The sequence below is a fragment of the Archocentrus centrarchus genome, chromosome 4 (assembly GCF_007364275.1).
Source record: "Archocentrus centrarchus isolate MPI-CPG fArcCen1 chromosome 4, fArcCen1, whole genome shotgun sequence".
Taxonomy (NCBI): domain Eukaryota; kingdom Metazoa; phylum Chordata; class Actinopteri; order Cichliformes; family Cichlidae; genus Archocentrus; species Archocentrus centrarchus.
In genome coordinates this window covers 7,804,248-7,819,460 of record NC_044349.1, presented here as the reverse complement: position 1 = coordinate 7,819,460, position 15,213 = coordinate 7,804,248, and the positions used below count along the sequence as shown (strand labels likewise).

The 15,213-nt window shown below is 41.4% G+C and overlaps 1 protein-coding gene across 2 annotated transcripts in view; it reads right to left on the bottom strand.

Moving 5' to 3' along the window:
• bcar3 (BCAR3 adaptor protein, NSP family member) overlaps positions 1 to 15,213 on the bottom strand; it is a 62,263-nt gene that overhangs the window by 29,822 nt on the left and 17,228 nt on the right. The window contains exons 1-3 of one of the 2 annotated variants that reach the window (XM_030726653.1): positions 14,555 to 14,676; positions 7,086 to 7,281; positions 6,708 to 6,965 (exon numbers count right to left, since the gene is read on the bottom strand). In XM_030726653.1, the coding sequence (XP_030582513.1) occupies positions 6,708 to 6,965; positions 7,086 to 7,273 (446 nt within the window). In that variant the 5' untranslated portion in view covers positions 7,274 to 7,281; positions 14,555 to 14,676. Of the gene's footprint in view, positions 1 to 6,707; positions 6,966 to 7,085; positions 7,282 to 14,554; positions 14,677 to 15,213 lie in introns of those variants that run through there. The other variant, XM_030726654.1, reaches the window with a different exon arrangement.

The following is a 15,213-nucleotide window of genomic DNA, read 5'->3' as shown; positions in this document are numbered from 1 at the left end:
GGAAAAGGGCCGCATGTGGCTGCAGAGTCACAGGTTTACAACCCCCGTCCTGAACTATAAAAGCATCTGCTACAGGTAATGCGTTACATTTGGCATATACAGATTACTGCTCGATATTCACCACTGAAGATGAAGGGGAGAGTAGACGCAGAGGAGTTTCTGTGGTCTGAAATATAAGATAAAATGAGAAACTGACTGAAAACTTTCTGTATTCATGTGTGTTGTTCCTCTGAGGTCAGTGGTTGGCTGGATCTTTGATGGGCTAAAGATTTTTTTTAACCACTTCAACCACTTGCCCCTTGTAACCTCGGCCTGGCTCTCCAGGCTTAGGTGGGTTCAATACAGACAGACAACACCCATCTATATCCTCCTGGGTTAAAACTGTTACAATTGAGGGAAATTCCCTTTTTTAAAAATTCCCCTTGGGCAGGTCAAAGGTCAGGCTTGCAAACAGAGCCATTCCCCTGGAACAAACAGAGATTCAGTGTCTCCAAGTGTTTGTTAGGTTAGCAATGTTTACTCATCCCATCTACAACATTAAAAGAATTTAAACAGAGTATGGTGCATGAGCGATGGCTAAGCCCAGGCATTCCAGCGGACACGAGCTGACCACTGCGAGGCAGCACTCGCCACAGTCTTTTTCTGGCTACTGTTGTTCTTTGCGCTTTACCGCACAATACTCAGCATGACCACAACTGGCTTTAGTTAGGGACTACAGTGTATTTGTGTGTGTGGGAGTGTGTTTCAAAGGGAAGCTAAGGCAGAGAGAGAGTAAGAGACAGCGGGAGAAATGGAAAAATCTGCCGGCAACATGCAGAGTCTGCCGGCAGCCTACAGAGGTCAGTGTGTTTCTATTAGAAAGATGCAGTGGAAAGTCTGAATTTGCTCAGTTTGTTTTTCTAAATTATCATTTCTATGTATTACAGTCTTCATAGTAGAGGCTGAACAGTTATTATAAAACTAATTAATTGAATATGCCTAATGCTTTGTACTCTTTCCAGTATTAATGCCATATGTGGCAGAGGATGGGAATTAAATGGGAATTTAATTAGTAGACAGCTGTAAATCCAACTTGATGATCTTAACAGCTCCTTTTTGTCAAAGGGTTTACGGAGCAATAAATGATTAGGTGTGTACATGCATGTATTTTGCAACATATAAGACAGCATACTGTTAGAAATTACTTAGATCTGTGGTTCTCAAGAAATGTTTGATATTGGTCTGATCGGGTCTATTTCGAGTTTGTGGCTCCCAAGTTGTGGAATTTGCTCCCACTGGACTAAAGATCTGTGGACACTGTTGATGCCTTTAAAAAGAAGCTTAGGACCCCCCTGTGGAGGCCTGCTTTTATTTTATTTTATTTATTTATACCATTTTAATTTTTTTATTTTATATATTGCAATGCACTTTGTGACTTTTGCTCTTGAAAAGCACTATATAAATAAACCTTACTTACTTAAAGTACATGTCAACAAGTCAATCTAAACAGAATCAATAGAAAATGGGGAAGTCCAACTCATTTACAGTATATAGATGAAAGAAAAAGTTTCATATGTCTGTTACAGTCTGCCTCTGTTCGGCATATTTTGAACTACAAACCCAGCCTGTTAGTTGATCAGCGTAACATCAATCTGGCAGAGGAGCTGAACAGCTTCTTTGCACGCTTTGAGGTACAGCAATCAGAGACAGCCATCCAACATCCCTCAGCAGGCAGCAGCAGCATCCTCAGGCTGCAAGAGCAAGAGGTGAGGCGTATGCTGGAAACTGTGAACCCCAGGAAAGCTGTGGGGCCCGATGGTGTCTCTGGACGGATACTGAAGGTCTGTGCGGCTCAGCTGGCTGGTATTTTTACCAGCATTTTTAACCAGTCCCTGAGCCAGGCTGCTGTCCCTTCCTGCCTGAAGTCCTCCATTATCGTCCCCATCCCCAAGAAGAACACTATCAGAGGTTTGAATGACTACAGGCCAGTAGCACTCACACCAATTGTTATGAAGTGCTTTGAAAAGCTTGTCCGGGCTCACGTCATCTCCAGTCTCTCCCCCAGACTAGACCCCCACCAGTTTGCCTACAGAGCCAACCGGTCCACAGAGGACGCCATTGCCACGGCCCTCCACTCTGCCTTCTCTCACCTGGAGCAGGGGGGGAACTACGCTCGGCTGCTCTTTGTGGACTTCAGCTCGGCGTTTAACACCATCCTTCCTGGCAGACTGGTGACTAAACTGTCAGATCTGGGGATACCACGCTCCACCTGTCTTTGGATCAAGGACTTCCTGACAGACCGTTCCCAGAGGGTAAGAGTAGGTCCCCACCTCTCTTCAGCCATCAGCCTCAGCACCGGCTCTCCACAGGGCTGTGTGCTGAGTCCCCTACTCTTCACCCTCTACACACATGACTGCACCTCCATACATGCCAGTAACTGCATCATTAAGTTTGCGGATGACACCACTGTGGTGGGGCTCATATCAGGCGGGGATGAGTCAGCATACCGGGACGAGGTGCAGCGGCTGTCAAGGTGGTGCAGTGAGAATAACTTGATCCTGAACACCACTAAGACAAAGGAGATGGTAGTAGACTTTAGGAGGACAACACATGTCATTCAACCTCTGTTCATTGAGGGGGATGAAGTGGAGCTGGTTTCAGATTTTAGGTTCCTGGGAGTACATCTGCAGGATGATTTGACCTGGAGTATCAATACGACCAGCATTGTCAGGAAGGCCCAACAGAGACTGCATTTCCTGAGGGTTCTTAGGAGCAACTATCTGACCCAGAATCTGCTGGTGTCCTTCTACCGTTGCTGTGTAGAGAGCATCCTGACCTACTGTCTGTGCGTGTGGTTCAACAGCTGCACAGCAGCAGACAGGAAAACACTCCAGCGAATCATCAACACGGCTCAAAAGATCATAGGCTGTCCCCTGCCCTCCCTCCAGGAACTGTTCAATGCCCGCTGCCAGAGGAGGGCACAGAACATCCTCCAGGACCCCTCACACCCTGGACACTCCTTGTTTCAGCTACTGCCATCAGGCAGACGTTTCAGGACAATGAAGGCCAGAACAAACAGACTGAGGAACAGCTTTTATGCCAGGGCTATCATTGAACTGAACTCTGTGTGGTTTGGACAGTGATGTGGGGTGGTAGTGCTGACTGTGTGCGTGCGTTGGTGTGTGTATTGGGGCTAGATTCGTCTTAATTTACTATTGTGCACTGTATTTTAGTAATCATTTTTATCACTCATATTTTTATTATTTTATTATTTATTGTCTGAGGCACCTAGAAAGGAATGCATTTTAAATTTCGTTGTGCAACTTCTGTGTACAATGACAATAAAGATTCTGATTCTGTTCTCTGTAATCCATTTCCTTGCCCCTTCAAACTCTGCTCTCTCTCTCTGCCTCCTCCTTCCCCTCCCTTCTTGGTGGTCCTAGAGCTGCCCTCAGAGGTCAACAGAAAGACACACTGACCAATGGGAAGATAGAGTGACATAAGGTTGGGGGTCACAGGCCAGCAATAGCAAGTCAGTGGTTACATACCATAAAGATACATACTTATCATTTTATAGAAATTACAGCTGTGAACTGTGTGGCATTTGAAAACAACTGACCAAAGTAGGGAGGAAATTCTGGAATTTGGGAACATTTCTGGGAATGCTAACATCATCACAGTAAGCAAGCAATCTGTACAGGCATTTTCATAAAAATCCAAAATTTAAAAAAAAATTAAATAAAAAAAAACAAGATTAGATTACTTGTGATCCACAAGGACACGTTTCCTGTGGTGAATGTTTTCATTTGAATTAAAAAAAAAAAAAACACTGTAAACTCATAAAAAATGAGTGAAAACAACATTACCAAACAGAAAACTTTCATTTTGAGGACTTTAAGATAAGAAATGTGAGTTGCCTGGTGCAAGGCAACCTGTCTCCAAAAACTGTGGTCCGACTTGGACTGACTGCAGTCACTCTCAGACAGACTGGAGAGGGCTGCAAATTATTGCCATTTAATTTATAAATGCATTCAGTTTGCCAACATGTTGCAATCAATCTGAATCAGTCATGAGCATGTCTCCTTGCAACAGGGGACTCATCTCAGCTGGCTGCCAACTGGTTGCATTCTGGCTATAAAAGCAAGGTTGCCCAGCGTCAGTATCATGTTGCAGTTCTGCAGCAACTACGTCACTATTTGTGGAGGAGTTGCTGTTTCAGATCTGTGAGGTTCTGGCTGGACTCTGAATGTGAGCAGCAAATAGGAATTTCTTTTAACAACAAATTTGCAATTTTCAATGACTTACAGTTAAATGTCATTTTATCACAAAAAGATTGTACGTAATTGTCAAGTTGACCCCACTAAATCAAACTGATAGCAGACTGACTCCATCTTACTGATGTTTTATCACCATCTTGATGCACGAAAGTAATTCTGATGACAGCAACTGTCTGCGAGTGGCTGCAGACCTGGTCACCGTCTTTGAAGCATTCACTTCAAAGGCAACAAGATTACAAGTTTATTACATACAGTTACAATAATTTTGGTCAGGCCACTGTCTTCAACCACTGTTTTCACTAGTGTGACTGTAGCATTAGGCCATTCTTTGATTTGAGCTTGAAGCAAAGTTAACAGCAAACATTCGACATTAAATTAGATAATTAATTTTTTAAAAGTAAAGACACTACCACTACCTGCCTCAGAGGTTCAGAATGCAAACCTGGGTTTTCACCTTAAGTTATTACACCAAAAGTGTTAACAGGGCACTATATCCACCTGCAACACTATATAATTTGAGACTCTTCCTGCATGAGTTTTCACCACTTACTTTTTTTACAATTTGGCCCTTTAAGTTACTTTTTTGACATTTCGCTTAACCCTCTTAATTGGAGGGGAAGGTGTAATGTCAAAAAAGTAACTTAACGGGCCAAATTGTATGTTATTTTTTACATCAATTCACGGACCGGAAGTGGGCAGGGCTGGAAGCAGCCCACGGGCCGCAAGTTTGGACACCCCTGATTTAGACTAATGAAATTAGGAAGGTAAATGGTATTAAGTCATAATATGGTTATTTTTCCACTGTTTCTTTTTTAACCTCCTTCAGTTCTAATAACTTGTTGTTTTTATATTCGCAAATGTGTTAATAGCAACAGTTAGCTAATTACAAACATTACCTAATTTAACAATTGTAGCATTTTTGCCGATGCAACCTTAAAAATACAAAAGTCCCTGATGCTCAGGCCCAGCTCGGAGTCAGCTTTGGCTTGCAATAATTCAACAACAACTGAGTGGTAATGTGTACACAACACAACTCGCCTCCAAAAAGACCAACTTACTGCTAGAGAGTCTCATTTGGAAATACTCTGGATTTGGGTCAGTAGATGGAAAAAGTTAACATCAAATTTAACAACACTGACTCAAAACTGAAGAAGCCAGTGATAAAGCTGTTATGCACAGCAGGATGCTGGTGGTTTGATTATCTCCAGTTTCGTGTGGAGGAGAAGATAAGATTCTGTTTTTTCACAAAACAGAATGTTCAGGGCATCACTTTCTTTCAGTCCTTTCTTTGCCATTTAAGTTCATTATTTTATTTGTTTGTTGGATATTCAGATCTTTTAAAAGATATTTTTTATGTTTAAATGCATGTACTTGGCTTCTGTGTTGGTCTTGTGGACTCAGTGTTTGAACAGGTCAAACCTGTCTGGGTAATTTAAAGGAAAAATCAAAAGTGATTTCTGACTGATTTTGACAGCCCTAACTTGAAGTAAGGCTAATATTAGCTGATGCTTAAAAACCAAAAAAAAAACTTTAGAATGATGCTTCCATTAATTTTAATGAACTTTAATATGTTAAAAGGCGCACTTATGCTTTGGTTACAAAGGTGTAAAACAGGCCTGGCTCATCTTTTTAGGAAACAATACCCACAAAGTTCCACTAACGTCATGAAAAACCAACCAAAAACCATGACCAATGATATGCTGCTCATTATTTTGCCACCTGCACAGGCTGAATTTGACCTGGACAAATTGTCACGCTGTATGTCAGCGGTGTATGAAATCTATCCAGCATGGAGGCAGACAGATAAAAAGAAGAGACAAAGAGCTCTCAGTAGTCTCTGATCTGCCCCGCCACACCCTGACCTACAAAGGTAACCCAACTGCTGGGGGCTACACAAATGCACCCGCAAACGCACATCACATGAACACACAAAGCTGGCTACATCAGATACAGTCTGCCGTAACTCTACACCAGAGATAGAAAGATGGAGGTCATGATGAGGGATGAGATGTGTGTGGGTTTGTGTGTGTGTTCCCTCTGAAGTCGAGCTAACTGCTACACCCACTTCAGGGGTCTTTATGCAACCTCCCACTTCTCCATCCAACTCCAAACTCTTTCCCTCTCCATTCTGAAGAGGAGCAGTCAGAATGCAAAGACCTTTCTCCAGAACACAAAGAGTCTCTGATGATCAAACAGTGCCAAAATTCAAGATGACAACACATCTCTGTAATAATCACCTTTCATTTTGACAGTATTAAATAAAAGATGCCTATAAAAGATGTTTATCCTACACAACCATCCAACAGAGATAATGCAAACTCTACATACAGTATCACTAATGATAAACACTATCAGTTTCCCAGAATGTCCAAGAACAAACCACAGAGTGAAACTGAAAATATCAACAGACAGAAACATCATCCATGTTTTTCTGTGTTTGTACATGTTTACCTGTAACCATGGAAGTCATCAGTGATGTTCTGGACCAGTGAAGAGGTCACTGGCTGATGGATGCGCCCAGAAGTCAATAAAGCGTTCTCGTAAATTAAAGGCTCTGTGTGATTGGCTTTGGGGTCCCAAGTGTAGTTTCCATATGAGGCAAGGTTGACCCCTCCTCTTTTGCGCCGAGGCAGAGTTCCATGAATGGAGATTGGCTGGTAGGCTGCAGCCGGCTTTTCTGATAGGCTGCCGCTCTGGCCTGGATGGAGACTGCAGGACAAAAAGAAAAGTTAGACTAGCAACATTTTGTGCTGCTCACCAAATTCCACCAATGCTGAGATCGAACAAATGACTCAAGAGAACTGAGGTTCTGATGGTCATCCATCTTACCCAGGTCTGGAGCTGAGAAGGTCCATGGAGGATGTGAGAGAGCCCTGGAGCCTCCTAGAGGAGCAAGTGTTGTTGTTGGGGGGACCAAGAGCACTGCTGGGTACTCCAGAGTGAGCAGTGCCTCCTCCCAGGGTGTGGTGTGCTTGCAGAGACCTGGGCAGACTGGCAAAACGCCCCTCTGCCATCATCCTCAACTCTGGAAAGAAACACACACACACACACACACACATATATAGTTAAACAGTAATGACATCAAATATGACTTTGGTTTTCTTTCTGTAGATTATTAAAATAAAATAATTACTTTATTGAGTTCCTGCAAAAATAAAGAAAACTATTCTGTAAAGACATACGATATGCGACACATAAATGCAGCTGACATGCAGCACTGACTGAGATAAAACATTATAATGCATGATACAATCATATATAGACAGAGAAAAGCCAATACATATAGTCACTGTTTTTTGAAAATCATTTGCATACACACAAATGAAAATCTGTAGATATGCTGTACTTGAAGTTTAAGTCAATAAAATCTGCACAAGTTAGAGAAAATATAACAATTTAATACTTTTGCAAGAGTGAAAGGTTTAATTAAAGTAGAGGTGTTTGACAATTTCACCCAGTTTTTATACAGTACTCAGATTAAAGCTAACATTTTTTAACCACACTGAAGGCTGACTTCAGCTCTCTGTTAGTGGATATGAGAAGAGAATAGAGGCCTGACCCTGTGTGCCTCAGTGTCATGTGGTATTTTTAGCAACAACCTCTGAATATCATACCATTAGGACATACTTAAAATACTTTATGTTCCAGCACTGTCCTTAAAACCAAATTCATACTCCAGACTTAAAAAAAAAAAAAGAAAGACAGAGCAGCGTTGCACCAAACTTTATTTTTGCTCACTAGCGAGATCTTGTGTAATGAGCAGACAGACACACAGTTATAAATACAGAGTGATGAACATGACAAATAAGTTGGCAGGGAACTAAAACACTGGACAGAGAAATTCCCCTGCTGTGTGATGATGACTGAACAGCACAGCTTTATCCGCTCTGAATCACTCACAGAGTAGCAGTTAGTCATCCTGCACAAACTAAAATAACATGTTAGCAGACTGGATTAAACTGACCCCCTTTCTAATCTCATCAAACCAAAGAATCTGATCGGAACAACTGTGCCGGTGTTTGCTATTGCAAAACAACCTGATTATGATCAGAGAAAGGAGGCTGCAGAGTTAATTGTGGGGTCTGGGATTGGAGCAGTCTGGCCAGATGCAGTTACCCCCAATGAAGAGGCCCTGTTTTGACCCCATGGGGATCAACAGGGCTTCTGCTAAAAAACACATTGATTGAAAGGTTATTCATTGAGTGCAAAGAGGGAGTCAACTGAAGGAAAATAATCGAGCTGGGTTCAACTGAGCTGTAACTTTAGAAAAATGCTGCTGAACTGCATGACAATAACAGAAGACCATCCACAATAAACAACAGATACACATAGCTCAGGAATTTTGCTCCTCTTCCTTGGCGGGAGTTAAATGAGAAGATGGAGATCCTTTTAGAGCATGTGTATACAGTAAAGATTGGTCCAGGACTGTTATTTTAATATTAGTCCAAAGACATGGCACAGTAAGCATTCTCCACCCAATGAGGGGGAAAAATGCCTTCTAACAGCAAAATGTCTCATTTACATTGAATATTTCGATAGCTAGCAGAAATAATAAAATAGTTTTGTAGCAGTTTTGCTTTGATTTCCGTCAATGTGAAGACAGCTAGTATTCACAAATAATGTGAATGTATACATTGTCGAAGCACCATTAGTGTGTCATGCTACACTACATGTCACAAAGCACAATCAGATAAAACTGATTGTCTCCTCTAACGGACAGTAAGAACAATAAACATACTTCCTAAAATGCTGGAGATATTTTTACAGTGAAATATTGTATGTGTTAGTTCTGCCTGTCCTGTAACATCTAATCTAATGAGGATCTACCCAAATAAACCAGTTACCAATATCATGTATCAAAAACATTTTATTAGCTGAATGATTTGTTGTTGAGACACTCTGCAGTGGGAATTACATGGACACATCTACTGCAGTATGAGTGGACTCAGTACTGAGACCTGCATAAGAGAAAATGCTTCGGCAAAATATGTAAAAAAGAAACAACCGAGATGTGCCACAAGATGACTGATACCCTGTGTGAGTTCTGCAAGGTTAGTGTCTGATAGCTCCATTTTGGTCTTCTGGCAAAATACAGTGTTCCTTATCTACAGCTGCTGTTTGTCATGATAAATGGCAAACACAACAGTCAACACCAGCTTAAGGGAGAAGGCTACAACTCTGCTACAAGTGAGAAGAGCTAACATTTCAGTAGGTTCTTGAAGACTGGTCAGTCCTAAATAAACCAGGACCACCTTAAACTGGAACTAAATGCTAAAACTTAACTTTAGCAGGGGGTCACTGAGTCACCAGCTTATAACCATGAATATCAATAAAAATGCAAATGCTGGTTTAAAGAAAGGAACAGCTGGCTGGTTCAAGACTCTTCAGCATGCACAGTAAAAGCCCTACTAAGGCATGCTGGGTCAGAGAGTGTGGATTCCTCTGAGGGGCAGAACAACTACAAGGGGAGCACCTATTATACAACCCACGGGGATGGTCAGCTGTATGTGTGCGTTTGTGTGAGTGTATGTGTGTGTGGCCCTGACCATCTGCCAGACACACACACACACACCCTCTCCTGTGGAGGAGAAAGGAGTGACTCTCACTGAGTGAAAACACAAATACATAGCACTTACACGCATGAATACTTGGTCAGTTTATCTAATAAATTATTTATTCCAGGAGCACTAGGAAATTCTGAGAAAATTTCAGTCACTCTTCTACTAAAACTTCTCCATCTACTCTTTTCGCACCATTTATTTTATCTGCATTATTTCAGTCTTCTTTCACCCATCGTTACTCATCCATCTTTCTCCTTTCTCTCCTAGTCTCACACCCTCCTCCACACAAACATGCCCTCCATTCCTCCCAGCCTGTCCATCATTTTAGATCTTCTTCTGCTTCTCCTTCTTTCTTTCCTTTGTCTTTTTACCTCTTATAATGATGGGCTTGCCTATTTCTCCCCCCCGCTTCTTTCTTCCTCCCCCTTTTATCCTCTCTTCCACGCAGCTGTTCAGCCAACAGTTACAACTATCTACATCAAACACACACAAATGAGTGCAAGTGCTTCCTACATCAAGTCTATAATTTCCTATATTTGGACAGTATACATGTGCCATGAGGCAGTCGCCACTTAACATGAAATGAAAATTGATGTACGGAGATCAAGCCATCTGTAAAAACTAAAATCTCAGCATCAGTGTTGTAATGATTAATGCTAGTGGCCATATCCAGGAGACCTGTGTGTGTTTGTACACACTGTATTATTGAGGATACTCTGAAGCACAAGTGGTGATGTCATCATAATTCAACACAGAAGATCAACTAAAATAAAACATGAAGAATTCTGAGTTATTTCTATAATTTGACCTACAAAAATGGTATCAATCCAAGAGAAAATTGTTGCCAGTTTGTTAATTATCATTTTACAGAAAAATAACATTTTCTTTAGCCTGCTGTTTAATACTGAAAGAACTTGTCAGTATTAGACTTCATTCAAAAATTTTAAGGAAAAATTTATAAAGAAAACCAGCAGTTTTACATTTTAATGAACGTCAACCAATAAGAAGTTTATTCTTTGGCCATTCAACAGACAAAACATCCTGAAGTGAGATCTGCTTTGTCACTAGTCAAGACTAGTGAAGGCCTTGGGTTGGGAACAATAACACACACGCGCATGCACTAGGCATAGGGTGGGAAACGAGTGTAGATTAGCAGGAAGAGGAAATGGCAGTTTAAACATTTAGAAAACAGTAGGTCATTATAAAGGATTACTCTCAATAAAGCAAATATGCCTTCCTCCCTTTCACAGACTATCCTGTGTGCTCCCTTTCCATCTCACTGGATGGAGGACACCACATTTCGCATTCAATAAATTCAATTGCGTAAAAAGTTTTGATGGTCAGCTTTTTCACTGTCTCTCTAGCCAACGCTACACATCAGCCAGGAGTCAGAAAACTATCTTGTACTGGCTTTAAATATTGGCCTATTTAGGGAACATCAGAAGCGTGTAAGAGGGTTCAACAGATCACTTTTAGTTCTCTAGTACCATGGACAGAAGGTTTACAAAATACAAAGGGAGTGTCTAGATTATAAAACACACTCTAAAAATGATTTAGAAATAAAGTAGGGTTTAAACATTAAGTGTCAGATGCTGCAAAGCTGGTCTATCATTACACACGAACATACACACAATCAAGAGGACAAACGCAAACATCAACGTGCTTGGGAATGAGGGATTTCCTCTAGCTGGCTTAAAGTGTCTTCCTGCTTGGCCATGAACACAAATACTCATGCATGTGCGCACACACACACACACACACACACACACACACACACACACACACACACACACTAGGAAAACCACCCCTGGCCAGAAGTGAACAATGGGAACAACTGTCACATGACCGCTGTGTAGAGCCAGTCTTTGTTAGGCAGAGAGAGAGAGATGTGTCCTACTGCGCTCTTCAGTATGTGGGCCCACCAGTGTATGTGTGTGTGTGTGTGTATAAGATGTGTTTAACATATTAATGAGGCTGTTATTAAATCCCACAGCAGTAGCTGCCATTTCATACTTCTGAATCTTTGTCTGCGTCTCTCACTGTCTCAGACATTCACACCTCACTTCCCCTCAGCATGTGGACTGCTTTAGTATATCTACGCAGAAGTGTGGACTGTGTACAGTCACTGATCACCATGCTGTATGACAGTCACACACAGTGTCAGCTGAGTCAGTGCTGAATGAAGATAGATTGTTACTTTAGTAAAAACTATCAGGAAAAACCTACAACCTTAAATGTGTAAGTCTAAGAAGTACTTAAAATAATGTTTGAACTACAAAAATGGCAGCACATTGTGAGATGCACTTCTGACGTCTTCTCTTGTGTAAACAACTTCATTAAAAAAGTTAATATTCACCAATTTGATAGAATTACAGGCTACAAGGACATGTCCCAGAAGCACTGATAGGGTCATCACTTTTGTCTTTTATGTTATTTCACAACTGAAACTCTTACCTACAAGGAAACAAGAGTAGTCCAAGGAAGGCTATATGAAAAAAAAAGTCTGGCCTTTCGCCAAAAGGAAAATCACCGGGACAGTGATGACAAAAATATTTTTAACCTGTTCTTTTTTCAAAGTGGGTTTTCGTTTACTCAAGTTTTTGGTTATAAGATGATCAGGGAAAAAAAAAAAAAAACAGGGAATAAATAAGTAAGTGAAGGTAACACATAACCACTACATGTGGACTCAAAACGACCCCAACAGATCAATTTGAGCCAGGAAAAATCCTGGTAAGTATGTCATTCTGAATGTGAATGGACTGGTTTTCTACTCAAAGTGCTTCTTACTACAAGCCTCATTCACCCATTGACACACACACACACACACACACACACACACACACACACACACACACACACACATACACACACACACACACACACACACACACACACACACACACACACACACACACACAAAGCGCTTGTTTCTACGCCTAAGAGCTTTTAACCTAACATACACAGACTCGCAGATGCATCGAGGGCAATTCGGGATTTAGTATCTTGCCCAAAGATGCTTCAGACATACAGGTTGGAGGACCCAGGGATCAAACCACCAAGCTTCCAATTAGAAGACGACCTGCTCTTCCTCCTGAGCCTCAGCTGCCTAACGCTCATTCACACAGATGATAAAACATCAGCTGCTTTCTTGCTGACAGTTTGATGCAAAGACTGATCCCACTCTGAGCTTCTTCATACTTGTCTGCACAGCAAGTATGAAGCTAGATCCAGAGGATCAATGATCTTAGCCTAGCATAAGGCAGAGATGTCCTTGTTACACCATTTTAACATCTTGTAAAGCACAACTTGTAGCTAAAAAAAAGCACTATATAATGTGCAAACTACAGAAGCTCCAGCACCATACTGTGTGTTCCATGAGATCTCTCTTACTGCTTTTGATTAAAATTTATCATACAGATTATAATATTACAGATAACAGTTTAACTATTCTTCTAATTAAAATGCACAGTAGGTTCAACCTTTGAATTAACTATGCCTAGTTCCACGTTTGTGATGATCAAGTAAAAGAGCCGGGTTACTTAAATAAAGATCATATATATATATATATATTATATATTTCCCCCTTTCCAGCTTGCAGCCGCTCTGTCTTTGCAAAGCTCAGTAGGTCACATAGTGCTGATGGGCTTGCTGGAATACCAACTGACACCACAGGGAATCCAAGTAACACAACACCATGCATATAATACTACCACTGGAAGTACACAACCATCACAAAGCTGAGCTCCTTGCATGTGACACAGACACGTTTCAGCATTAGTTAAAGGCTGAATCTCACTGGCTTAGTCCAACTCTACCGAGATGTTCAGACATGACACTGACTAATATCTGAAACAACCTGCTGCATGCATGTGTTTTTCCCGCACCAACACCACACAGACACACACATGCCTAACTCTGTCATCATCTAGTTGGTAGCTTGCTGTTTAAAGACGTGTTCTCATAACTGAAAGGTCAGAGTTTCAGACTGAGCAGCATTCACTCGACCGGTCAAAGTGATCATGAGCAAGAGAGGGAAGCCCTGTTTGATAAGAGCCTCTAATTTACGGTTTTGTTTAAAACTCGCAAATCTTTTAAGTCATATGTCACAAACATGTATTTATCTTCATCTTGAGCAACAACTAATTCTAGGTGTTGTAAATGTTTAAGCAACAGCCTCTGATAAGCAGCCAGATGTTTGAGTCATTTATAACATCTTGAGCTAGAATACACAAACATTTAAATGAGCAAAACTACTAAAAAACAAAACAAATAAAGAAGATAAAAATGACGATAAAAGAAACGCCGTTGGTCTTATCTGTCATATTTCACGTAATTATTTCCTGCTGGGTTCTCCACAGCTAACACCACCAATCCCAGCAACCACAGTTACACCCAGTGCCTTGGGATGGCAACTTATTGCTCAAAAAGTCCCAGAGTAAATCTTACTCAGAGGAAGCTGTAAACAACTAAACAAAGAGGGATGGAGAGACGGACAGCTGTGAGATGAAGGGGAGACATGGCAGCGTACGGAGATAAACAGCAGCCAGAGAAAGAAAGTAGCAATAGAGTATTTTTTAACTTGTAGTTTAGGTGAAGAAAAACAGACAAATGAAAAAATGCATTCAGGAGAAGATAGTCATAAAGATAGCCGCCTCAGCTCTGTCTGCTGTCAACTTCAACATGCATTCCTACACACCCACTGCATGCAAGTGCACTCTTACAAACTCTCATTCCTACCTGTAAGTGTGACCTCCTCCTCTCTTTGCGATCTTTGCTCTTATCTTTTACTTTCAAACTTACTGTCTTTCATAGTTTGAATGACTGACTATCCAACTCACTGACCGGCTCCTTCAGATGGGTAACAACAAGTAGCGCTGCATAATCACAAACCCTGCCCTCCTCTTTCTCTCTGGGGAGTGATTTGTGAGCACTCAGCCCCTCCTCCTGCACTTCTGTGTTTGGGAGGAGTTTTCTTTCTCTTTGAGTCGAGTTGTCTCCTACCCCCCAGCACAGAAGAAAACTCCCCTCTGCCCTCCTTTCCTCCATCTCCCCCTCCTCCTCATCTCCTCTCCGCTCCTCTGTATTCCCTGCACAGCCTCATATTTCATGCTCTGAGCCTTTTTGTTTGGTACCTCTAACACCAACACCACCAACTAGTCTGGTACCTAAAGAAGATTTAGAGGTGACCTAATGTTGCCATTTGCAGAGAGGCTGAAAAATGTGGTCTTGGCATGAATGTGGCATGTTTGAACGACTTAAGGTGCTCTCAATCCTCATGGAGTTTAAATATCTGACTTGGCGTCAGCTGAAACATAAATCAGTAGAGTTTAGAGTCCACATGGTGCATTCTTTTAACAGGAATGTTGGCAAGAATGATTAAATTTCATCTGTGAAGG